Genomic DNA, 26,543 nt, shown 5'->3' on the forward strand with positions numbered 1-26,543 from the left:
AATTGGAGTGAGATCTGTCAACACCTCAAACTCACTGCTGTGCTCCTCAAAACAGTTTTGAAATATTTTTGCAGTGTGGCACAGCACATTATCCTGCTAAATGTTCATCTGCTGCCTTATAAATCCCATCCCCTGCCAAAAGCCACTGTAATGAGATAATCATTGCTATTCCTTTCAACTGTCTGGCTGATTGGCGTATGTAAGGGGGAGAAGAGGGGTGTTTGGTTGGATGCAGTCTGCAGTCACATTGCTAAATACCACTTAATCCTACATACTGGACCTTTCACCGACATTAACAACAAGGAATAAAAATATCAGAAGTGAATGTACAGTAGCATCCTCAGACCACACCACTTGGAGTGTATCAACTCCTGGGACCTCCTTTTTAAGTGTTCAGGCAAGACTGGGGTTTCAGTCACAGCAGAATAAGGGAATCTGTACACTTTTTCACAATATGTTACTACCTTTTAAGTGTTGTTTTTGTGAAATTTTCCACTTTCCAACATTTGCAGTTAACAGTGGATGTAAAGATTATAATCTTTATGGTTCTGCTTTCTTTGAAACTGCATGTTACACATGCACCACCATTCCTTATTCCGAACATGGATCCCTGATTCTATAAAAAAAACTCATTTGAATGAAACCTTGTATGTCACTTGGCTGCATCCCAATAAAACTGTCACAGTGTATAGCAAAAAGCAAACCTACATCGTCAGAATTTTTATCTTGCTCGGCTTTCCCACTGGCATTTGACTGTGCAGCTTTAGTCTTGCTATGCTCTGATGACTTCTCCACGGCAGCATCTGGGAAGAGATACTGAGACAGAAAAACACAGTACAATTCAACTATACAGTCACACACGTTCATTGTATTAGTGTCCAAATGTCTTGCCCATCTTTAGGGCCCGAGCACTAACTAGTGCCAGGACCCTACTGTTCCTCACAGGATTTTAGTTATTATTGTTACAAGGGTCAGAGCACTAATGGCATGAAGAATGTTCTGCTCTGTTGAAATGCTTTCAACAAAGCCACTTTAGAATGGGCTCAGCACAATCTTAAAACCCTAAGGATGATGTATTGTGAATATTCTGAGTTTCCGTGAAATGGCTTGGGGATGTGGGCATGGCGTTGGTGATGAAACAGGAAGTCTATGTTGAGGGCTTAGGGAGAAGGATGATAGCCAAGCTATCTTCTTTGCTGACAAATGACTCCCACTTATCCAACCTCTAGGCCACGGCTGCCCCCAATAAATCTTTGTGCAATAATCCCCCGTTGCCTATTACAATATGGTAACTTTGTACCGCTAACAATTTAAAAATTATGAAATACTGTTAATATAGTGTGTGTGTTTTTGTATAGTTTCTTTAAAGAAAAGGTGTAAATATCCCAATAGTTTTTTTACTTTGTTTATTTTTACTTGACCTACCTGCACCTCTATTTTGCTATCCTTGTGCTGCTGTAACAATGAGAATTTCCCCACTGCAGGACTAATAAAGGCTAATAAAGGCCTATCTTACCTGATGATCAAAAATTATTGAAAGCTTGAGTTTACGTCACACCATGTGGGCATGGCAACCCCTCAAAGTTTGATGATACGCCATAAAAGAGGACGTTCCTCTGCTTCCCACATACTTCATCCAATCTGGCTCAACCTTCATTCTTTGGTGAGCTTATACAAAAACCCTGACGATGAAATGTTATCAAAGGCTTCTGCAAAACTTGCAAGGTGGGGCCATGCTTGTTCCAAGTGGTAAAGAGTATTATTTGACATAAGACAGTGCCACCTGCAGGTAATAGGAAATATGATTTTTTTTTTTGGTATATATATATATTTTGTACTCTTTCACTTGGGTTAATTGGATCCACTTCAGACGTGGTCAGAAAGTCATCATAAATGAAATGAAATTAATTAAAAGCATCACCATACAACAGAAAGTAACTCAAGTATAACTTTGCAATCGGCACAATATTTCATGTGTTGGATAAGAATTCCAACCTGAAGATGCCTAGTTGCCAGTATTCAGTTGTACTCATAGTGCCACCTGCTGGCAACAGGTCAGAATTTCCTCACACCCTAGAAAACAGCCATGTGGTGCTTTCAATACTTCCAAGTTCAGTGACACTTTGAAAACCATAGGGTGCACTTGTGTCTGATTTAACCTGTAAATTATTAGATTTTAAACTAGTGTTTAAATTGTACATTGGAAACGCAGTTAATTTTTACTATTTCTTTCCAGGCTCTTTATAGTTTTCTCCATTAAAAAGAATGTTTTCTTTAAAACCTGTAATCTCCATTCTCATATTTGTTTAGGGATCTATGATAAGGGCTACACACTTGCCTGGTGCAAGTAATATGGCACCTCAATAACAGAAACTCATTCCTGATTGGGCAAATGGTAAATAGTAACATATCATATTTTCTAGAGCCGATGATGAAGTTCATAAAAAGTAAGTCACCCAACTTCTTTCCTATCTCATTTCATCTTGAGAGTTGCACATACGCAATACAGGGTGTGAGACTAGGTGAGACTAGTGATAAAATGGTGGCAGGTAAAGACAAATATTAGGTAATGTGCAAGGATAAGCCTTAGTGTTAATCCCCGTTTTATGTAGGTCAGTCAGTGGGTTGTCAGTTGTCAGTGGGTTATTAGTTTAGATGGGTCACATCAGAAGATGTGAGCGAAAATACAACCATGTATTGTGCAATTTGCTGTAAGTTTGAAAACAGAATGAATAAAATTAACAATATGTATTAATCTTCGCTGTTATTTGAAAACCTCTTATAAATACAATCAGGGATTTAGCGGTAAGTAGTTTGAGCACATAAATTTCTGATCCTCACCAGCAGGACAGAATTAAGAACATTAGTATTGAGTGGTGACTCATCAAGGTGTCTGTGACGTCGGATGTGTTTTCGGGCACTGTGCACCATATTGGAGACAGAAAGTTTGGAGATGGGCACTGTTGCTGCTGGCTCTGTCAGCTTGGATAAAGCCGAGCTGATGTCACTATTTTCTGTAGGGGAAAAACACACAATCACATTTACAATCACATTAAACAGTTAACATCTAATATTTCTTGCTTTTTGAATAATGCATTTGTATGTCATTCTACAACATTTAAAGTTATAGTAATACAAACATTTCACAAACAGCAGTGAAAGAAGGTGGGAAACACATTCCAGTGTTAAACATTACAGCAATTAACCTGACCTTTGCTCTCCTCTTCAGCCCCTCCTCTTCCAAGAATGTCTTCTGTAGACTCTTTCCTAAAGCAGAGTTTAAACAACTCTGTCAAGGTGTCACCTACATGGAAAGAGAAGAATGGGACAAATCTTTCTAAGATTTTTATACTACAGGTGAGGACACTGATACACCACCCCTCCCCTCTGGCATGAGTGGAAAAGTGCTGAGACAGACAACCGGCGCTATCTTAAGGTATATATAATGATGTACTTCCTTAAGTGCTTCAGAACTTGGCGTTTGGCTGAAACAGACCTTTACTCTGTGGTGGGATCTCCAAAGATCTTTGTTTCTAAATAAATAACTCAACAACTCTGTTTTAACTCTCTCACATCAACCTACTTGGGGAAGCAAGTGTGCTTCAACACAGAGCATCCCAGTCTGTGTCCAGGAGCGCTCCACACAGTGTTTACATGGCCTCAGGAGACCATTTCCTCACTGTCCTGACTATGACTGGGTGCTGCTGAACCACAGGCTTGTATAATGGTGAGAACAGGACTAGGTTGTGGTCTGACCTGCCCAGTGGTGGCAGGGCAGTGGAGCTGTATGTATCCTTAACATTTGCAAACAGCAGGTCCAAAGTCTTATTTTCACGCATGTTACAAACTGGTAGAAGGTTGGGAGTGTGGATGGGAGGGAGACACGGTTGAAGTCAGTCACCTGTGATGATTATGAAGGCCCTGGGGTGTTGTGTCTGTAATCCCGCAGTCCCAGTGTGGATGCATCACACGCTGCTTCTGCGTGTCCAGATGGAGGAATGTAAACAGTGACGGCAATAACTCTGGTAAACTCCCTCGGCAAATATGGACGAAGTCCGACAGCGACAAGCTCGATGTCCGAGCTGCAGACCCGCTCTTTAATAGAGACATGCCCTGGGTGACACCACCTGTTGTTCACAAGCATGGCGAGGCCCCCTCCTTTGCCGGTCGTGGTGGTGTCTCTGTCGGCTCGACCTGTCTAGAAGCCGGGGATGGTGACGTTAGAGTCTGGTATCTGCTCGTGCAGCCACGTCTCCGTGAAACACATGATACTGGACTCTCTGTACTCCCTCTGTGTCCTGACGAGCACTTCCAGTTCGTCCACTTTATTTGCCAATGACCTCATGTTTCCAGTGATGACTGCAGGGATGTAGGGCTTAAACTTCCTCTTCTTCATCCTCTGTTTAAGCCCTGCTCTGCAGCCTCACCGTCTCCTTTTTAGCTCCTCAGGTGTGGTGGTTGTGGTTGTAAACAATGTCAGCGGTGTTGCAGTCTTGGCTCCCAGTGATCCGGAGAGGTCCGAGTGCAATAACAATGAGGAAAAAGTGTCCAGTCCTCTGAAAAAGCATTTCGCTGTTGTGCTTTGCGAAGATGCACAGAACAGTATAATAATAAAGATAAAAACCTAAAAACAAACGCTATAAAAATACAAAAACCGTCAGAAATATCCGTAGCTACTACAACAGGCTCCTGATAGGACGGCGCCATCTTGAATATATATTGTATACAGTATATATTATAAAACTATAAAAAGTATATGATAAAATTGATATGAGTTACATCTGTAAAAAGGCTTCCACAATACTTGCTTTTAAAAGGTGTGAAATTGTGCTTGGAAACAGACACCAAAGAATTCATCTTACCGAGTAAACACTGAGGGTTTTCAGCTGTCCTGACTCGGACTGACCAGTGAGGAGCTTGGAGAGGGTCAAGATCACTGCCAAACAAAACATATAGTTAAATGTTGCTGGTCCACACTTCAATTGTCAAAATTCTGAAAGTGTTGGGTGGAAACAAACTTGTACTGTTAACTGTAGCTTAGAGAACCTTTGCACTGGTAATGAGAAACATTCAGCCTCTAAACTGACTGATGCTGATATTATTTAAACTGTTATGTGCTGCAGCTGGCTAGCTTAATAGCTGTCCAACTTGCAAAATGATATGGGGAGCACAGTCATAAAACAAACAAACAAACAAAAAATCATGAATTAAATTTCAAATTTACTATTTAATTTAAGTTTGCTTCAATTATTTCCATGCACATAATACACAGCACATAGAAAAAAAGGTTCTACGAAACATCCTGTCAGAATTGCTAATTTAATCACACAAATAAAACTAACAATGAAGAGTTTGCTTCATTTGGACAGCCTTTACTGCCACAACACTGCCACAAAACAAATTAGCAGTTTTTACAGTACTACTTAGTATTTATTTTCAGCTGCAGATTTGTGATATTAGGAGGGGAGACTTGTCATATGTATTTTTCTGTCAAACAATATGAAAAAAGAACAGCATGAAGGCACTGCACTGCTGCAGTGTGAGTCAGAGACAGTTCAAATAGAGAATATAGGGCAGTCTAACCTGTAGACATCATTATCCACAACAATACCTTCTGTCAGCTGAGGCCAAGTGGTTGCAAGATGAAGTTCACTACATAATACAACAACCAAAAACAGACATAATAGTTAATTTAGTTTTTTTGCACAGAGATTTACACTTAATTCTTAAGTGTTTCTGTAATCAACTGTTTATATTATTTCATCTAAACGTAGCATATATATAACTATTAATTCCAGCCTCCCACAGTCACCAACACCCAGCTAGAGATAGATAGATATGTGTGTGTGTAGTACTGTACAAAAGATATGGGGTTGGTATAACAATGGTATAACCATGGTATACCATATATAATTATTTCTGTCTCTGTATTAGAATACAACCAGGAAATACAGGATATATATACATATACATATACACACAAACACATATATACATATATATATTGTCGATCAGTGCTCAGTTATTCATATCTATGGCAAACGCTGGGGAGAACTTAAATTTAAGATGAGGGAAAAAAATCTGTTTCAGACTAGCTTGGAATGTACTGTCAATGTACAATGCATTTACCTGATTGGCTCTTCACAAGCTCCAAATGGAAGCTTCCCAAACTCAACCCCTCCCACCTCACCTCCAAGGAGTGTGTCAAAATCTGTTGAAATGCCAAACAAAATACACAACAATATTTGCAGTGCACAGCAGTAAATCTATTCTGATCAGTAGAGGAAAGACACTGCTGACAACACTCTCACATACTACCTAGCGCACACAAATTTAATTTCGGACATTTTCAATGCCATTAATGCCGACTGTATGGAAAATGTATTTTGCAAGAATTCTGGGACTCTATACCAAAAAAAAAAACATGCATTAATGCATAAAATATTTTGCTGAAGACTTACTTTGTTAATACTTTCTTATATGGATGCTGTAATGTTGTGCTTTTGTTTTTATATTAACTTTTGTCTTTTTCTAACCTTTTGACAGTGTTGTGTTTAACAGATTTCCTTTTTCAGTTTTTGTTCATTTTGGATAACATGCATACATCACCAGTTACATTGCAGCTGATGAAAGTTTGGATAAAGTTTCAGTCAGCAAAAGGCACTACCAAGACTTTAAAGACTCAAAGTGTAAACTTGTTCAGTAAAAACAAAAAAAGCCACAACAGCTGGGACATGCAGACATGCACAGAGTTCATTTAACAAACCAACATATTGCCAAAACTATTCACTCATCTGCCTTTACACACATATGAACTTAAGTGACATCCTATTCTTAATCCATAGGGTTTAATATGACACCCTTTGCAGCTATAATAGCTTCAACTCTTCTGGGTAGGCTTTCCACAAGGTTAAGGAGTGTGTTTATTAGGGATATTCGATACCACGTTTTTTCAGACAGAGTACGGGTACTCACTCTTGAACGCTCACCGATACCGAGTGCCGATACTGATACCATTAGTACTTTTGAGGTATATATATATATATATATGTACATATATATATATATATATATATGTACATATATATATATATATATATATATATAGAAAAAGAAAAAAGAAAATAAAAGACTGGGTCTGATATAAAGGTGTTATATAAAGATGTTTTACTTTATGGAAAGAAAGGATGTAACTGCAAAGAAAAAAAAAAGACGTAACAATAGGATTGTTGTTACTATGTATGTTGTCAAGGGACCGATTTGAGTGTGACACAGTGTATGAGAGATGCTGGATAGAGCACGTTTATGGTCCGTGTTGTTAACTCTAATAAAGAGACCTGTAAGCAAGGTGAATGCTTTAACCATCCATTCTGTAGTCTGAGGACAGAACAGCATGAAACACTCACAGTTGACTGTGGAATATTTAGTAGTGAGGAAACTTCACGGCTGGACTTGTTGCACAGGTGGCATCTTATCACAGTACCACGATGGAAATGACTGAGCTCCTGAGAGCGGCCCATTCTTTCAATTCAATTTTTTAATTTATTTTTTTTTTTCAATTTATTTTTATTTATATAACACCTTATACAATCAAAATTGTCTCTAGATGCTTTACAGAGACTCCAAAAACTCCCTTTTAACAGGAAGAAACCTTGAGCAGGACTCGACTTGCAAGAGGAACTATCCTGCTGATAGTCGGCCGTGTGAAGGGGGGAAAGAAGAGGTAGACAGGACAGAGAATGAAAGAGAAAGAGAGAGAGAGAGAGAGAGAGAGAGAGAGAGAGAGAGAGAGAGAGAGAGAGAGAGAGAGAGAGAGAGACATGCAATAAACATCATAAATTACAAATGAAGTTCACAAATGTTTGTAGAAGCAGTCTGCATGCCTAGGTGCTTGATCTTACACACTTGTGGCATTCGAAGTGTTTGGAACACCTGAATTCAATCATTTGGATGGGTGAGTGAATACTTTTGGCAATATTTTGTTTGTATGCAGAAACCTTTATCTGAATGTTCTGTATTTAAAGAAACATTAGGAAGGTAATGAAATCAACAATATGTGATCAAGGAGATGATTTGGTTATGAATAACCACATAATTATCTTATCTGAATGTCCTACCTGGAGGCTGCTGCGGCCATGAATACTGCTGCCAGTCTTGGAGAATGTAGGTAAAACGGATGGCAATGTTGACTGGAGGCAGAAGTGACAAACCACAACCCTAAGCATGGGGATGGGGTGGTGGGTGAGAAAAGATAAGTTTTTGTTTGTTAATGGGCTCTTTTTTCAGAATTAACAACAAATATACTTAAATTGCTACTTTGCACACACAAGAGAGAAAAAGATGTAATCCTATGTAACTGTTATGCAGAATAATCATAATCATTTGTAGCACTCATCGGTAGTGATTAACATCTTGATTGGTGACTTAAAAGAAAATAAAATATCCACAAATGGGGGAAAAAAACTCTCTGTATTTTGCCCTTGGTTGCTTATGGTTGGGACTTACTTAGGCTAGCTGCTATTTATGTAGCTATAAGCTTACAGGCTGCCAAGGGACTTCCCATGATGCACTGACAGACTGACTGTATCTATTCCTTTCCTTCTCCTTCTGTACACATTTACTGTCTCATTTATGCATGTTAATAACTTGGAATCTTCCTAATGGACTGTGGTTGGACCTCCTGCCGTGGTTCTACTCAACACAGACTAGTACTGTTAATATTAGCCATGTTTCTTCTTTTTCTTCTTATTATTATGTCATCATTCAATGATTTCTGTTATTATTGCTGTGGCTATGCATCTCCTATAACTTGTTGTGATTTCTTGCTATATAAATAAATCCAACTGAACTATATTGATGTGTCTCAGCTGTGCACTTGTGTTGCATTTTAATGTCAGGTGTAAACCATGTCAGCACAATGACTCAGTGATAGAAACTGATCAGAAGATTCTTTGGTAGGTTTACTCTCTCAAGCTTTCACAATTACCAAGGTGGCATTGGTGCTTCAGGACATTTCTTTTCCTTTTCCTTTTCCACTGATATGGTGTGGTTGACGGTAGGTTTACAGTGTTGTCAGTCCTATCTGGTGTATGAGCCTAAACCAGTTTGATTCAATGCAAACTGAAACAGCATTTAGGTGTAGGTTGAGAGTAAAAAGTTGGGGAGATTTAGAGAGAAGTTGGGGTTTTAATCCCCCAATTTATGTTCAGAAATACAGCATACTGTCTGGAGAACAAAGCAAATTTTACATTTGAGCAAGTTACAGTTGGTTGATAGATTAATTCCACCAAGTGGTTTTTTATGTTTCTTGCTCCATAAAACTTACTATTTTAGATTTGAAGATGTCAAGCAGACCAGACAGGTGATTGTACTGGCTTGGCACCTTGCGGAGATGAACCATCTCAAAGTCAGTACGCACACCTGGTCCCTGGCACTCTCCAGCATACATACGCCTCCACTTCTGCTGGATCTGCACAAACATGGGCACCTGGCTAAATGCATGAGATAGAGAAGAAAAGGCATGATTTTGAAGAATGTAATGTGTGCACTCCATCTCTTGGCAAGCACTCACATCCACCTGCAGGTTCTCTCAACCAGCTAGCTTCTTATACAGTGCAAAATAAATCACAGATCCACTGCAGGTTTACTCTGAACCATAAACTGGAGTTAATGATTTGTGTTTAAAAAGAGGTCAAATAATGCTCCTTTCAAATCTGTTTCTTTATAATAATTTATCTGTATTTCCAAAGGAGGACGATGAGTAATGTTGTCATGACTGGACCAATGGCTAAAGCTGCAAGTAATTAGTTGAAAAAACAAACAAACAAACAAAAAAACCACGGAACCACCCTGGCTTACATTCTGTTAGAAGCTACTCGACTTGTTCTTCCCATTCAGCTGACTTCTCAAGACCTGTCTCACTCTGGGGTAGGTATCTGACTGTGTCACTCCCTTGCCAGCTCCACATGGTTCCCTGCGGGATCCCAAGTGGGATTTGTAGCTGTTCTGAACATCTGTAAATGTTCCGATCTGGTAGTTCAGTCGCCTCTGATATGATCATCTTCCCTTTCTCTGTTACTTTTTGACCACCTAGTCTGAATGATGCTCTGATGTCATTGCTATAGATCCTTGTGATGTGGATCAGTCAGTCAAGGTCTTGCTCACTCTTGGCATGCAGCTTGATGTCATCCATGTAGAGGAGGTGGCTGATGGTTGCTCCACTTCTGAACCGGTATCGATAGCCACCCATTGTGGTGATCTGGGCTGCAGGGATAGTGCATGACCTTGGTATATGTCAGACTGGATGGTAACTTGTGCAACTGGCTTTGAGTTGACCTCTAGATTTCCCTTCCACAGCTCCTGTTCTTTATGAAGGCTCTTAGAGTACCGGTAATGTCGGCTGATTCTTGGCCCATAGTTGGATGAGATTGCTCCCTCAGGATCCTTCATGATTACAACAGTCCTACCTTGGGTTAGCCACTCTGGGGGAGTCTCTTGCACAAGCAGCTAATTCATTTGAGCTGCTAGGAGCTCATGGAATGCAGTTAGCTTCTTTAGCCAGTAGGCATGGATCATACCAGGGCCTGACACTCTTTGTTGGACGTTTGCACATTTTCTTATGTTACAGTCTCATTCCCAAATGGATTAAATTCATTTTTTCCCTCAAAATTCTACAAAAAATGCCCCTTAATGACAAAGTGAAACAAGTTGGCTTGAATTTTTTTGCAAATTTATTAAAAATTAAAAAAACCAAAAATATAGCATGTACATAAGTATTCACACCCTGTGATCAATACTTTGTTGAAGCCCCGTTGGCAGCAATTACAGCCTCAATTCTTTTTGAGTATGATCCTATAAGCTTGGCACACTTATTTTTGGGCAGTTTCTCCCACTCTTCAATGCAGAACCTCTCAAGCTCCATCAGGTTGGATTGCCATTGCCACAGCATGATGCTACCACCACCATGCTTCACAGTAGGAATTCTATTGTACTGAAATTTGCTATTATTTATTTTGTAAAATGCTTTGGATAAAAGCGTCTGCTAAATGAAGTGTAATGTAGGAATGGTATTGGCCAGGTGATGCGCAGTGCCTGGTTTCCTCCAGACATGACGCTTTTCATTCATGCCAAATAGTTCAATTTTTGTTCAATATCAGATTAGAGAATTTTGTTTCTCGTAGTCTGAGAGTCCTTCAGGTGCTTTTTTGGCAAACTCCAGATGGGCTTTATATGCATTTTACAGAGGAGTGGCTTCCTGATTGGTGGAGTGCTGCAGAAATGGTTGTCCTTCTTGAAGGCTCTCCACTCTGCATAGAGAAATGCTGGAGATCTGTCAGAGTGACCATTGGGTTCTTGGTCACTTCCTTGACAAAGGCCCTTCTACCCCGATCACTCAGTTTAGTTGGTCGGCCAGCTCTAGGAAGAGTCCTGGTGGTCCCAACCTTCTTCCACTTACGGATTATGGAGGCCACTGCGCTCTTTGGGACCTTTAATGCGGCAGAAATCTCCCTAGATCTATGCTTCGACACAAGCCTGTCTCAGAGGTCTACAGACAGTTCCTTTGACTTCATGGCTTGGTTTGTGCTCTGACATGCTCTGTCAACTGTGAGGGCTTATATAGACAGGTGTGTGCCTTTCCAAATCATGCTCAATCAACTGAATTTACCACAGGTGGACTCAAGTTGTGGAAACCTCTGAAGGATGTGAGTGTCATAGCAAAGGGTGTGAATACTTATGTACATGCTACATTTTTTGTTTTTCATTTTTAATAAATTTGCTGAACAAATACACCCTTTCATGGAAATGGTTTTCACTAATGGCACTATCCCCTTTAGCTAGATAATGAATATCACTGCAGACTCATTGTGTGACTGATCTGAACGCCACATGCCAATTTTGGTAACATCTGAAGAGGACTTGTGGAGATAAGGATGATGCCTCTGAACTGACCACAGATGGGAGTGAGGCAAAGTTTTGCCACACATTAGTAGAGCTGCTGAAATAATTTCAGGATGTGTATGTCATACAGGTGATTTTTTAAAAAATCCATTATTCCATTATTTATTACTGCTTATCCTCTCCAACGTCACAAGTGGCTTGTACCAATCCCAGCTGGGATGAGCGGGAATGCACCCTGGACAGTTTGCCAGTTCATCACAAGGACTGCATTTATTAAGTTCAGCTAATTTTCTGACATTGGACAAACATAAAAAGCTACCCAAACAATTATGAGGATCATTGCCTTGAATGACTCACCAGCCACTGTTTGTCAGAGAAATGGAGAGGGAGCTGAGAAGGAGATTGCATTTGGACTCACTGATGATAGCCTCACAGTTGGTCCCAGGGGTGATGACAACAAACTCTCGTACACCATACCTGTCATGGTTAAAGTAGACACTAGCATCACATTATTTTCCACTTTGCAGCCTTTTCCACACCTGGTCTAGCAAATTGTTTACATCTGTGAAGCATAGTATATGGTACGCCTATCCTTAGCTATAGCTAACATAAGGTAAATACACATTTAATGATCCAACCCCGATTTCCCAATAAGTCTGCATTTTTTGAGCATTCCACAATTTCCCCAGTCTTTTGCTGCCATGTCCCAAATTGTTTGAAATATGTTGGTGGCAGCAACTTCAGTATACATATATTTACAAAAATAAATTACACTGATTCACTAAAATGCTAAATGTATTGTCTTATATAGTTTTATTCGATTAGTATCATTTTTAGTTGAGTATAAAAGGATTAGCAAATTATTACATTCTGTTTTATTTGTTTCAAACAACATCCTAACTTTTTTGGTGTACTGGTCACAACAAAGATAGCTAGTAATGATTTTAATATATACATAGGAAAAATGTAATCTCAGAATTAGTTTGAAATATCTATCACCTACATACCAATGAACCAAGCAGCATGTTATCATCTCTCTACCTCATGTTACAAAGCCACTATGGCCAGAACAGGTCAAAGGGCACTGGAAGGCGATTAATTAGCGGTAATATTTTAATACGTTAGTTTTAATCCTGCTGTGCAGTACAGGCCTCTGATCACTCTTGTTCTCATTATGATAACATAATGGGTAGCTGAACTGAACTCACCATCTAACCAGGCAGTGGGCTCGAGGAGGGAAGTCATTGTTCATACACAAAAGGTCCTGCATTGCCAAGGGGAAAGCATCTAGACACAAGATCAAGAGTTGTATCAAACATAATAATTGATGGAAAGATGAATTCACAGATATGGGTGCGTTCTTTGACCTGCTAAATTTTTCGTGCAGTCATTATTTTAAGCATCTGGAAATTTAGAAATCTGGTAGGGAAAAGTTGGGATCTGATAAATAACTGTGTGCTGGGAAACAAAACAAAAAAAACCACAAAAAAACAATAAAAAAAAATTAGCAAGTAAAATGTAACATTTCATTTATTTCATTACCTAACTGGATTTCTTTTTCCCCCCACAGGGTGACTTGGGGTTAAGGTATTACTGTAAAAAAGTTTTTTTCTCATTACAATCAAAAGATGGCTATATATTAATGTAGTTTATTTTTGACTTGTCTGATAACCTTCACTCCATTTTGTGAGTTTTTACACATCAGCTTCCTATGAGAGTAATGCAGTTATTTCTTTTTTTTCACCAACTTTTAGGCTTTAGCATTATGCCGTTTTCATCAAAGGGGAACATACAGACCCTATACTGCATATCCTATAGTGTAAATAAACATTGCAATCATCAACTCAACTCATCAGGCAATCTACATACACCATATTATTGTATATTTAGGCATGGCTTTACCTTCCTCAAGCTTGTCCGTCCCATCATCCTTATCACATTCCTTTTTCAGAAAGTGGTGAGTTATGTAGAACTTAAAATCAGCAAAATTAATATCCTGAGACTTCTCCTCCCAGGTTCCACTGGTGTATTCACCCTGTGATTTAAGAATGTAGCATCATCACAGAGTGAAAGTGAAGAACCTACTGGAAACATAATGCTCTCTGGCGTTGCTCAGTTGAATACTTAAAGATTAAAGATAGCGGAATACCTTCTCAGGGGATAACTTTCCTGCAGAGTTCCCAATCAGCTTCCAGTCATTTAGCACTTCCTCGACTCTGGACACAAACCTTTAAGTAGATAATATAAGTTTGCTTTCAGCAGCAGGAAATATTTGGACAATATCCAACAATGGCATTCACTGATTACTTTTATTAAGTGCTAAGGCTCTGAGAAGCTCGGAGAAGAAGCTAAGCTAGTGACAAGTCAGAGATCATATTTCTCCTGTGTTGATTCCTCTACACTGGTAAAATCCAGAATAGAATTTAAAATTCTTCTAATCACCTACAAAACCCTTAATTGCTAGGAACCATCATATCTTAAAGGGCTTATAGTACCCTATTATCTGACTGGAACTCTATGCTCCCAGGCTTACTTGTGATTCCTAGAGAATTATAGTCTCTCTCAAATAGATCATTTTGAGGACAGTGCTGCAAGCTCACTAGGGACAACACTTGACTCTATTAAAACCAGCCCTAAAAAAGAAACACATAAAGCAGAAGAGACTAGCGTCATGGTATAATACTGAGGTTCGTACATTACAGCAAAATGTGCAAGAACTTGAAAGGAAATGGCGTTTCTCCAAACTCACAGAATCTCGCTCAATCTGGCAAGACAGCCTTATATCACATGGCAGCACCTACTGACCCCAGCTGGCACTGATCTACCTTCAACCACAGGAGTCTGAGAAATGGCATTAGAACCAGATAATTATCTCGACTGCTTTTCTCCCATTGACCTTCATCAGCTAAATTCATTCATATTTCATAAAAACCAACAACATGCCTCTTAGACCTCATCCCAACTAAACTGCTCAAAAAGATTTACCCTCACTTAGTACTTCTCGATTAGATATGATCAATCTGCCCCTAATAAAAGACTATGTCCCCTCTTCCTTTACTGTAGCTGTAGTCAAACCTCTCCTTAAAAAGTACACACTTGACCCAGAAGTTTTAAGCAACTATAGACCAATAACTAACCTTCCATTTCTCTCCAAGATCCTTGAGAGAACAGTTGCCAATCAGATATGTAACTACGTAGCAATGCGGGGATTTTCAATCAAGCTTTAGAGCTAGAAGACGTTAGTACCTTAGAAACAAATTATCCAATGATACAGCAACTCTAGATGGCTTAACCTTGGCCCCAAGCTCCACTGTAAGGAATCTAGGAGTTATTTTTGATCAGGACATGTCCTTTAACTCACACATAACACACATTTCAAAGACTGGACACATTCTGAGTCAGAACAATGCAAAAAAAAATTAGCCCATGCACTTATTAATTTCAGGCTGAATTATTCTAACTCCCTTTTATCAGACTGCCCGAGCAAGTAAGACTCTCCAGCCAATCCAGAACACTGCTGCACGATTACTCACAAGAACCAGCGTTAGAGATCATATTTCTATTTATATTTCATATAGGTTTTTCAAAGAAGCTAGGCTCTCCTAATCCACTTCACATGGTGCTCTAACAACATCTACTTCTGGCGCAACACTAGTGGCAACCTCTCCAGTAGCTCCGTCCGCCTCCTTCTTATAATTGTGTTTTTTTATTTCAGTTTTTAACTCTTTGTACACATCAGTGTGTGAATTTTTATCTATCCAATGGATATGGCGCAAATTGAGAGGCAAAGAAGCAATGGTAGTAATGGTAGTCTATTCAAGGGAGAAGCTTCTGCAACTCTGGACGAAGGGATGAGTCAGCATTGTTCACCCAACTTCGGCTGAACTACGGCGGCCATATCGAGGTTGCCAAGCCAGAGCTGAGCTAAAGGCTAAGCGGCAGAGTTGCAAGCCGGCGGTTTCGTGGGTGGTTATGGGGAACGTGAACTCTATCTAATAAGATAGACAAGCTTGCAGCCCTTATTAAGACCCAGAGGACCTACAGAGAGTGCAGCATACTCTGCTTCTCTGAGACATGGCTGTGCAGCGACATACCCGACACCAACATGGATCTACCTGTATACTACCTGGTGAGAGTGGACAGGGATGAGAAACACAGCAGCAAGAAGAAAGGAGGGGGACTCGCGCTGTACATGAACAACAGATGGTGCAACCCTGGGCATGTAACTGTGAAGGAGATGAGCTATAGTAGAGACGAGGAGCTGCTAGCGGTCAGTCTACATCCATATCACATGCCGCAGGAGTTCTCTCATGCCATCACATTAAGGTCTGTGCTATGGAGCCGGGGATGCCCCTCCAACATATCTTCACCAAGGGAAGGATCCAACCCTGTGGAATCCTGTCTTGTCCCAGTCCCCAAGAGACCACACCCAAGATAGCCCGACAACTTCAGCCGGGTGTCCCACGTCACACATGATGAAGACACTGGAACAGCTGATGCTCCACCACCTTAGACCCCAGGCTCGGCACACCCAAAACCCCCTGCAGTTTGCCTATCAGGCAAAGACAGGGATGGACAATGCCACCCTGTACCTGCTGCACAAGGCCCACTCTCACCTGGACAATGGAAGCAATGCTGTGAGGATCATGTTCTTCGACTTCTCCAGCGCTTTCAACACCATCCAGCCTGTCCTCCTGAGACACAAGCTGCACAACATGAGAGTGGACCCACACCTGATCTCCTGGATTGAGGATCCACAGAGACCGTAGTTTGTTAAGCTGGGTGACTGCATGTCTGACACCCTTCTGAACAGCACCGGAGCACCTCAGGGCACAGTGCTCTCCCCGGTCCTGTTCACACTATACGTCTGATTTCCAGTACCAGTCGGAGCTCTGCCACATACAGAAGTACTCACACGATACTGTGATAATGGGATGCATTGAGGATGGACAGGAGGGGGGAGTACAGGAGCCTGGTGGGGGACTTTGCTGAATGGTGCAGGGCTAACAAGCTGCAACTTAACATATCCAAAACCAAGGAGTTGGTGCTTGACTTCAGGAGGAACAGACCCCATCCCACACCGGTCTCCATCAAAGGCACAGAGGTGGAGGTGGTCAGGATGTACAAGTACCTGGGTCTGTAGTTGGATGACAGACTGGACTGGTCAGTGAACATGGACACCATCCACAGGAAAACATAGAGTCCTCTGTATTTTCTGAGGAGGCTGGGGTCCTTTAACATCTGCAAAAAACTGCTGCTGATGTTCTACCAGACTGTGGTGGCCAGTGTCCTCTTCGATGCTCTGAAGAAGAGGGATGCAACACGGCTGGACAGACTGATGCAGAGAGCAGGATCTGTGGTGGGCACAGAGCTGGACTCTGTAGTGTCAGTAGCAGAAAAAAGGACCCTGGCTAAGATCCTGTCCATACCAGACAACGCCTCCCACCCTCTGCACAGGACTCTGATCAGTCAGAGGAGTGTGTTCAGCACCAGGCTGCTGTCTCTGACCTGCTCCACAAACAGACTCAGGAACTCGTTTGTTCCCCTGGCCGTTAGACTCTACAACACATCTCTGGGTGTTCAGGGGTCACGATCCCAGCGACAGTCTGTGCCTGAGTCACATCAGAAGTAAAAATCACATTTATTTATTAGGACATTTATTCCACTATGCACCTTACCTTATATGTTTTGCACAATTAACCTGCACTTTGTAACTAATTTCTGGGTAGCAGTCCGTTCACATATGTTTACACTGTGGCTTTTAGTCTCTTGTTTAATACACACAGTCAATCTGGTTGACCTGCTTCCTTTGCACTCTATTGTACTTCATGTAGCTTAGTTAGTTAGTTTATTTAGTATATGTTTAGTCTATTTTTCCTACTAACAGTTAAGCCTTGTTTGGTTGTTTGTTTGCTAACTTTTTGACTAACCTACACTGCTGTAATGGGCTACTGGATGCTTGAACTTCCCTTGGGATCAATAAAATATCTATCTATCTATCTATCTATCTATCTATCTAACAAGACTGACAGCTTAACTTTTTTCAGATAGTGATGGCTCAGAATTCATCCAAATCTGCATAATGCAGTTTGAGGAGGTCATTTTGCTTTTGCTTTTAACAAGTCACACTGGGTATAAATGACCAATCTATGTCAACATATTATACAATACTGATTGTAGAAATCAGAGAACCAAAAATCAGAGGCCAAAAACACAAAATCCCTGGGGAGCTCAGAAGGAAACGTTGGGGATGCAGAGCAGGGAAGAGATGGCGACTTCCTAGAAGGAGGTATAGACCGTACCTTCCAGCTATTATCATGGGGAATGTTCAGTCACTGGCAAATAAAATTAACGAGCTTGCGGCACTCATGAGGAATCGGCGTGTGTTTCGGGAGGCCTCGTGATGTGCTTCACTGAGACTTGGCTCCACAACAATATACCAGACTCTACTGTGAGTTTACCCGGCTTTCACTGTGTGTGGGTGGACAGGAGTTGCAGAGAGATCGGCAAGAGAACGGGAGGAGGAGTCGCTATCTACATGAATAACAAATGGTGCAACCCCCGACACATCACAGTGAAGGAGCGAGCTTGCAGTCCGGACATTGAACTGCTGGCGGTAGGACTCTATCCATATTATTTGTTTATTATTTATCATTACTCTTCATCTCATCCCTTTTACCCACATAGGACAGTAACAATTTATCCTGCACTACTATCACTATCACACTAAGATTGTATCCGCACCTTATCCGTTGCCATTCTCCACCTTATCTGCCATTATCTATATCATGTATATACTATACTATATACTATATTTTTTTATAGTACTCAGCTATTTTTTATATTACTCTGTATATTTTGTGAGATTACTTGATACTTTTGTTTGCTTCTTTGTATTGCACCCCTGGCACAACAATTTCCTGCGGGATCAATAAAGTTCTTATCTTATCTTAGCCTGAAACAGCTGATTTTGAAATAAACATCTACACTGTCGCAAGCACCCATTATCCCATCATCAGCAACCATCAGTCCTGTGATTCAATCTCATGTCATCTAATCCAAGTCAATCATTATACGGCTAACTGATAATTAGAAGATCATTTGCAACTGTGTTAGCACAGCTGAAAACTGTCTAATGCCACGACCGCTGTTGCTGCTAAGGGAGTAAATGGCCTTCTTTAGGTCAGTTAAGTATATTTGATGGTGGTAAAATTGGATATTTGTACAGAGTGAAAGGGACCTTGAAGAAGGAAGGCTATCACAACATTTTGCAACACCATGCCATACACCCTGTGGACAGCCCTTGATTGGGGCAAGTTTCATTAGCCTCAGTAGCCTGACCGTATGGTAAGGAGGAAGGGTCCAACAAGCCAAGTCACCTTGTGGGAGAGGCTCGAGGTGAAATCTCATCAGATTACCTTGAAAAATTCCAGCATGACTGTGCACAAAGCGAAGTCCATAAAGATATGATTGGATGAGTTTGGTGTGGAAGAACTGCACTGACCAACACAGAACCCTTACCTCATCCCCACATGTCTGGGATGAATTGGAAAGGAAATGTTGTGAGCCAGGCCGTACTGTCCTACATCAGTGGATTCTTAACTACATTAACGGTGAGCAGTAAATATTCCATCAAAAAGGTGCAGAAGTTGAACTCTCATATTCTACTAGGCATTCCTATGCATTGTTAGGCAAATATTACAGTTATTAGTCTATTTATGCAGTAGCTTTAGGGTTTAGGTCTATCTACTACAGTACAAATCTAAATTACATACTGAAATAATGGTCCACTAATCAAATGCTGCTGCACATTTAAAAAAGAGCATTGATAATGTTAAAGAAAGCCAATTAACTGTTGCGATGTTACTGAATGTTTTATGTATAAGCATGAACAGAACGCGAGTGAAAGTATGCTCCAAAAGCGACAATCAGATATCTAAAGTTCATTAGACGTAAAAAAAAAAAAAAAAAAAAAAGAGACGAACTTTTAAAAACATATCTCTTTCATTTCTCTCCAGCACAAACACACAAATGTGGCTGCAGAGGGCACAGCTGAGACGATAAGACTCTCACGGCCACAGTCGGCCCTGACACAAACACAGCTGCGCGGCTTCACGCTACTGTTCTTTCGGCATTCCCCAGCTTTGAGGCTGTAAATGTAAGTTAACAACTTGAGCGGCACTACTTGAATTACACACACAGAGAACCTTATGTGTCAGTCAGGCTATGGCTATGCCTTACTACCTGCTAGTTACTAACGTACCGTTCCCACTCCGATGCGGTGGTGAAATCGGTGATCTCAAACACCTCTGACTCCGGCTGGAAAAGAAAGGAAGAAATTACAAGTGAACATGAATTCCGTCCTAAGTGCTCGCAACGCTGCTCCTGAACTAAGTTGATTTGCTTGTGAAAACTTACATCGCTTTCAGCAGCCATTTTTGTGATGATAAAGAGGATGACGATGACGACGACGTCTTCTTTTTCTTCTTCTGTAAACACAGGCGCCACTTAACATTTAAAGTGCATTACCGCCGCCTACAGTGCTGGAGTGTGAGGCAGAGTGTTGGAGGAAAGAAGACACTAATCCCTCTTCATCAAACCAGTTTCTTTAAGAAGCTCAAACAAAGCTTTATGTTTCCCTTCCTCCACACTGAATAAATTCTTCAGGCGTAACGTTACCACTCCACATGTCCTCAGTTCCTTATTCATCTTTTCCATATTTGCTGCATGTATTTGGCAGTGACAGATGACATGTTCCACTGCTTCCCTTAAGCCACATTCACATTGTCCTAATGGGGGTTTCCCTATTAGATGCATTGTTTTGTTTAGTCCTGTGTGTCCTGGTCTTTCCCTTGATATGTCTGTACTACTGTTCCCTGGTACTTTTCCTTATGATCTTCATTCCTCCCACTTTTTGTTATATTTGATAAAGACAGTGTCCCTTTTCCCCTTCGCCCCATTGTTTTTGCCACTCAGTCATTATGTTGTTTCTTTTTTTTATTGGAAAGTAGGTGCAGATCAACATATGTCTGTCATTGCAGACAAGAAATATAAACATACACACATAAATGTGCCCACACATTAACCAAAAAAAAAATCACAGAATCAACAAAAAATAAATAACAATAAATATACGTATAAACACATATACACACATATACACATGCACAAGTACATCATTACTGTGTGCAATTGTCAGACACGAGTCATAACTAAAACAATAAAAGATAGATGGAAAATAACACAAGAACACTTGCATAATTTATAGCCCCTTGACGCTAACCAAACCCATTTCACATATCTTTCTCTAAATTTTGCAACATGCTGGATATTTCAGATAAATACATAAAAATACAAAATAATAATGAGTTGAATCATAGCTCAAGCTACATTGAGTGCCTCCTTCCTAAAACTGAGCACACACTGGCCTGCTCCATTCATCTTGGCAACAGAGAGCTCCAGAGATAACATCTCTATTAAAGATGAGAGATGTTTTACTATTTGTTGCCAGAAATTTTGAGCTGATGGACACTCCCACATGATATGCAAGAACGCCCCTATTTGATTCAAGTCACATAGATTACAGTTTGGAGGAGGAGATAACTTAATCATGAAGTGCAGCATTGGTGTTAAATAAGTATGATATAGACAAGACAACTTTATTTGTATAGCCTATTTTTACAAGCAGTTTGTCTCAAAGGGCTTTATATAACATCATAGCAACATTCTCTGTCCTTAGACAGACTGCCTGTACAACATCCATTGCACGTCTGCCCGTCCTGGGTGAGGGATCCCTCCTCTGTTGCTCACCCTGAGGTTTCTTCCATTTTTTCCTGTTGAAGGTTTTTCTGGGAGTTTTTCCTTAGTCGATGTGAGGGTCGAAGGGCAGAGGATGTTGCTGATGTTATGTTAAGCCCTTTGAGACAAACTGCTTGTAAAAATGGGCTATACAAATAAAGTTGACTTGACTTGACTTGACTTGACTTAGACCCTCACATCAACTAAGGAAACAGCAGAGGGATCCCTCACCCAGGACGGGCAGACGTGCAATGGATGTTGTACAGACAAGAAGACAGGTACATTACACAGAGGAGAAGTGCTTCATCAGAGAGCAGAGGATCGTCACGTCAGTTAACTAGAGGGCCAGCTGCCAGAAGAGAGGCCTCCTTTACTCCTGAGATGACCTTAAGTGAAGAGCAATGCCAGCAGACCACGGCCTTAATGAGATACTGTACTGACGAGGCTACTATCAAGCAGAAGATGAAAATGACATTACAATATCATCACAGTATGGTCCCTGATGGAGAGAAATCCTCAGATGTCTTGACTGAATTTCCCCGATTCAAAGATGTCAAAGGCCTGGTAATTGAATGTTTGGCGTTAAAATGCGCAATTGTCCTGATGAATTACTGTTAACAGCAACATTTCTCTCTCAAAATCTCTTGAATTGAATAAATATACCTTAAAACTGTTTGCATGTCCCTACATTTAGGGATTTACATACATTCTGTAGCTGCTCAACTATTTAATGCTGTATAAAATGTAATATTTTTCCAGTCAGTCCCAATTAAAAAAGCTTTTGATATTTAATTTTTCTGTTGCAGATTGAGCAAGACTTCATCCTGCAGTTTGTAGAAAGTGTAGTTGCAAGATCTACTGAAATGTTAGTCCCAACTGCAGTAGTTCCAGCCGAAAAATATTTTTTGAGGTTTTATGAGGAGGTCTTCCAAATGACCATTGTGTTTTCATTCTGTGTCACATCTACACTTCTGGGATTCTGGGATTTTGCATTGCCATGTTAACATGCCAATGACAAAATGGTTCCTTGATATTTAACATATTTATGACACTCAGATTGTATTATTCTTATAAATTAACATTGATCTTATCTTTTTCTCACATACTATGGGTGTATCTACTATGGCAACAAGAATCACTCCTCTTACTGATGTCCACAACCTTTTTTATTGTCTTCCGTCGTGGTTAAGGAACACCGTGAAAACTGGAACAAGAACATATTTCCATATACATCATTCTCTATTATTCTCTTTCACACAAGTACATGGATTTCAGTATTTAAAAATGATTACCGTGTACGCCTGGTTAGCCAGTAGTAGACAGTCATCTCTTTCTCAATTCCCGCTCAAAACTTCCGGCTTAAGCTACACAGGAAGTGACCTTTTCACAATAAAACTAAACATTTCCGCAAGATCCCACAACAAATCATGGATCATAATTCAGGATGTTTCACCACAATCTATGTAAACAAATAAACAATCAGAACTGAAATGTGATGATTGCACCTTAACTTCTGGCATTGCCATGGTAACATAGCCATATTGCGAGCGTCAGCTACAATGGGTGTTTGAATTTCTTGATCATAATATTTTTTTTTTCTCTGTCTGAATGGCCCACAACATTCAAGCAAAAGATCATTCAGTAGTGTAAGGCTCTCCCTTCTTTAAGTGACTGTGAAGAGCTTATCCACTGTGCTGAATCTACAGTGGATGAGGAGGAAATTGATGACACTCTTGGCCTTGGTAGTGTGGTTTATGTTATTTTATTTTTTAGGGTGTTGATTTTTTTTTTCCTGTTTTATTTCCTCATCTTTTTTTGGTACAGAAGTAATTCAAAATAATGATGTTTTTAAATTTTAATATAGTATGTTTATGTAACATTTAATTGTTATTTCCATACAGGCTGGGACAGTGATCTTTCATCCATTATCCTCCTCCTCCACCTGATACCTCCTTCAGCCCAAGGCGAGAGAAGACCAGGCAAGGTGTCTGCAGCCCAAGCTGACATCGACAACATCTAGTCGTGATTAAGAAGGTTTGTGTTTTTGCTTATGAGGAAGTGTTGTGATGCAAAACTGTTCTGCAAAAATCTTTTTGAGCAACACAGATTATTTCTCATAGACAAAAGACAAAAAATCCTTTATCTTTACAATTAGCAATAAGAGATTGGGACTGTTCTTATCTGTGATTTTCAACTTTTAATTTTTACTTGCTCTTTATCCTCAGAGTGGAACAAGTATTCAAGAACATGTTGATGCAATCAAATGCACCACTCAACCATATCTTCTTGCTGTTGGGATGAAGAGGAGCACCAGCCACGTTCTTCGTTATTGTGGACAAGCAGGTCATACCGTGCAAGTCAACCAGTTCTCTAGGAGCTTTTGACGAACTCTTTAAGGCACACTTTGTATGTGGTACAATATACAACATGTAGACCTTCATTCAGACAACCATTTACAACACAGATGTTGGTCAAGTCCCGGAGAGCCCTGTTGCTGAGGTTAGGGTTAGGCTGCTGCAGTAATTAATAGATGACTCAGGGGGTGGGCAACATATTTGTCACTTTTCACTCAAAGTTCTTATATCTGAATTGTGAGTGATTTTCCCATGTCATTCAGTCTTAATTGATATCATGACACCCTTCTGAACAGCACCGGAGCACCTCAGGGCACAGTGCTCTCCCCGGTCCTGTCCACACTCCACACGTCTGATTTCCAGTACCAGTCGGAGCTCTGCCACATGCAGAAATACTCACACGATACTGTGATAATGGGGTGCATTGAGGATGGACAGGAGGGGGAGTCCCCCTGGTGGGGGACTTTGCTGAATGGTGCAGGGCTAACAAGTTGCAACTCAACACATCCAAAACCAAGGAGTTGGTGCTTGACTTCAGGAGGAACAGACCCCATCCCACACCGGTCTCCATCAAAGGCACAGAGGTGGAGGGGGTCAGGATGTACAAGTACCTGGGTCTGTAGTTGGATGACAGACTGGACTGGTCAGTGAACACAAATTCTATCCACAGGAAAACACAGAGTCCTCTGTATTTTCTGAGGAGGCTGGGGTCCTTTAACATCTGCAAAAAACTGCTGCTGATGTTCTACCAGACTGTGGTGGCCAGTGTCCTCTTCGATGCTCTGAAGAAGAGGGATGCAACACGGCTGGACAGACTGATGCAGAGAGCAGGATCTGTGGTGGGCACAGAGCTGGACTCTGTAGTGTCAGTAGCAGAAAAAAGGACCCTGGCTAAGATCCTGTCCATACCAGACAACGCCTCCCACCCTCTGCACAGGACTCTGATCAGTCAGAGGAGTGTGTTCAGCACCAGGCTGCTGTCTCTGACCTGCTCCACAAACAGACTCAGGAACTCGTTTGTTCCCCTGGCCGTTAGACTCTACAACACATCTCTGGGTGTTCAGGGGTCACGATCCCAGTGACAGTCTGTGCCTGAGTCACATCAGAAGTAAAAATCACATTTATTTATTGGACATTTATTCCACTATGCATGGTTTTTTTTTTAACAATTAACCTGCACTTTATAACTCATTTTCCTGTGTTTCACTTGATCCCAGCCGTTATTATAGGGAAAACTGTTTACAGTGAACCACTGGTGATGTACAAAGAAATAAATTGTAATTCTTTGGGCTTTATCCTTTTAGTTTGCTTTATAACAACTTTGCTAATAACCACAGTGAGTAACTCCCTTACAGCTAAGTAATAAGAAGGTAATAATGGGTAATAATTATTATATCCTGTACTGATATCAAGATTTCCTATTTGCACTTTAATGTTACCCCATTATTATTCTGTAATTGCTATGTTGTCAGCAGCTGTTTCATAGTAGTCATGCCCTATTTCTTGAAAAAGATTCTTTTATTATCAAGATCAAGTTGCTACTTCTTCAATATAGAGCTGTAATGGAAAAATAATGCATCAGCAATTTGACTCAGGATTAATTTTCCTTATGTGACAAACAGGAAGTGCAATTACTTTCATTCATAATATCACATTCATATATTTCATTTTTGTCCTGCATACAGAAATGGATAACAGTACCTCAGAGAAGCTGAGCATAGCTGAATAACAATGTATTCTCATTATTTCATTTAATTTACATAAATGCTGATATTGCATTACAATACAATACAAGACTCAGCATCAGCTTGTATTGTGTCAGTTTGAATAAAACAAGAAGTCTCCTAGTTTTACAGGCGAACGTGTATTTTGTCCTTTTCTGGAGCCAATCTTTTAATGTAAATTTTTTTTAAAGATTATTTATTTATGTGTTTGTTTATTTATTAATTTGTTATTTAGTTAGTTTTTATTATATTGATCACAGGTACAGCATTTTTTTTTTGTGTGACATGAACATTTACTCTGTACTCCAATTAATTAACAGAAGCACATATGACTAACAAAACAAAGCTGCTGAACAATCATCACTTAAGTACCTGATGGATTCATTTACTGTAACGCAGGCTACTTTTGTGGTTCTGCTCTTTGACTGAGTGTGATCATATTGGACAGCTACCAAGTTTGGGTGTGTGTAAGTGAATGGGTATGGAAAGTTGTGTTAAAAGTATTGTTTCAATATATATAATGTAGAAGATAACATGCATTTTGTAAACCCAAATACATACATGCAAGCATGCATATGTGAGTACTGCTGAATCATTTCAGAACAGTAATTATAAATATATGTAATTGTAATTAATCTTTTAGATTAGTTGTAGTAATGTATCTGTAGTCTAACCTCTAGCTCCAGAATCCAGCAACCGCCACATCCCCCGTGACCACATTCGAGATGTAACTTGCTGCAACATTCAACTGACTTGCAGTGAATTTAGA

General features: G+C 40.3%; 1 protein-coding gene across 3 annotated transcripts in view; it reads right to left on the reverse strand.

Annotated features, from left to right (window-relative positions):
- Positions 1-20,408, reverse strand: part of rab3gap1 (RAB3 GTPase activating protein subunit 1) — a 46,673-nt gene extending 26,265 nt beyond the window's left edge. For 2 of the 3 annotated variants that reach the window (XM_046376658.1, XM_046376659.1), the window contains exons 1-14: positions 20,317-20,408; positions 20,162-20,217; positions 14,048-14,126; positions 13,801-13,933; positions 13,107-13,185; positions 12,256-12,375; positions 9,326-9,491; positions 8,118-8,217; positions 6,130-6,211; positions 5,584-5,652; positions 4,863-4,936; positions 3,212-3,304; positions 2,842-3,014; positions 709-816 (exon numbers count right to left, since the gene is read on the reverse strand). In XM_046376658.1, coding sequence (XP_046232614.1) covers positions 709-816; positions 2,842-3,014; positions 3,212-3,304; positions 4,863-4,936; positions 5,584-5,652; positions 6,130-6,211; positions 8,118-8,217; positions 9,326-9,491; positions 12,256-12,375; positions 13,107-13,185; positions 13,801-13,933; positions 14,048-14,126; positions 20,162-20,217; positions 20,317-20,334 — 1,350 coding nt within the window. In that variant the 5' untranslated portion in view covers positions 20,335-20,408. Of the gene's footprint in view, positions 1-708; positions 817-2,841; positions 3,015-3,211; positions 3,305-4,862; positions 4,937-5,583; positions 5,653-6,129; positions 6,212-8,117; positions 8,218-9,325; positions 9,492-12,255; positions 12,376-13,106; positions 13,186-13,800; positions 13,934-14,047; positions 14,127-20,161; positions 20,218-20,316 lie in introns of those variants that run through there. The other variant, XM_046376661.1, reaches the window with a different exon arrangement.
- Between the last annotated feature and the right edge of the window lie 6,135 nt (positions 20,409-26,543).

This window comes from Scatophagus argus, chromosome 21, assembly GCF_020382885.2.
Source record: "Scatophagus argus isolate fScaArg1 chromosome 21, fScaArg1.pri, whole genome shotgun sequence".
Taxonomy (NCBI): Eukaryota; Metazoa; Chordata; class Actinopteri; family Scatophagidae; genus Scatophagus; species Scatophagus argus.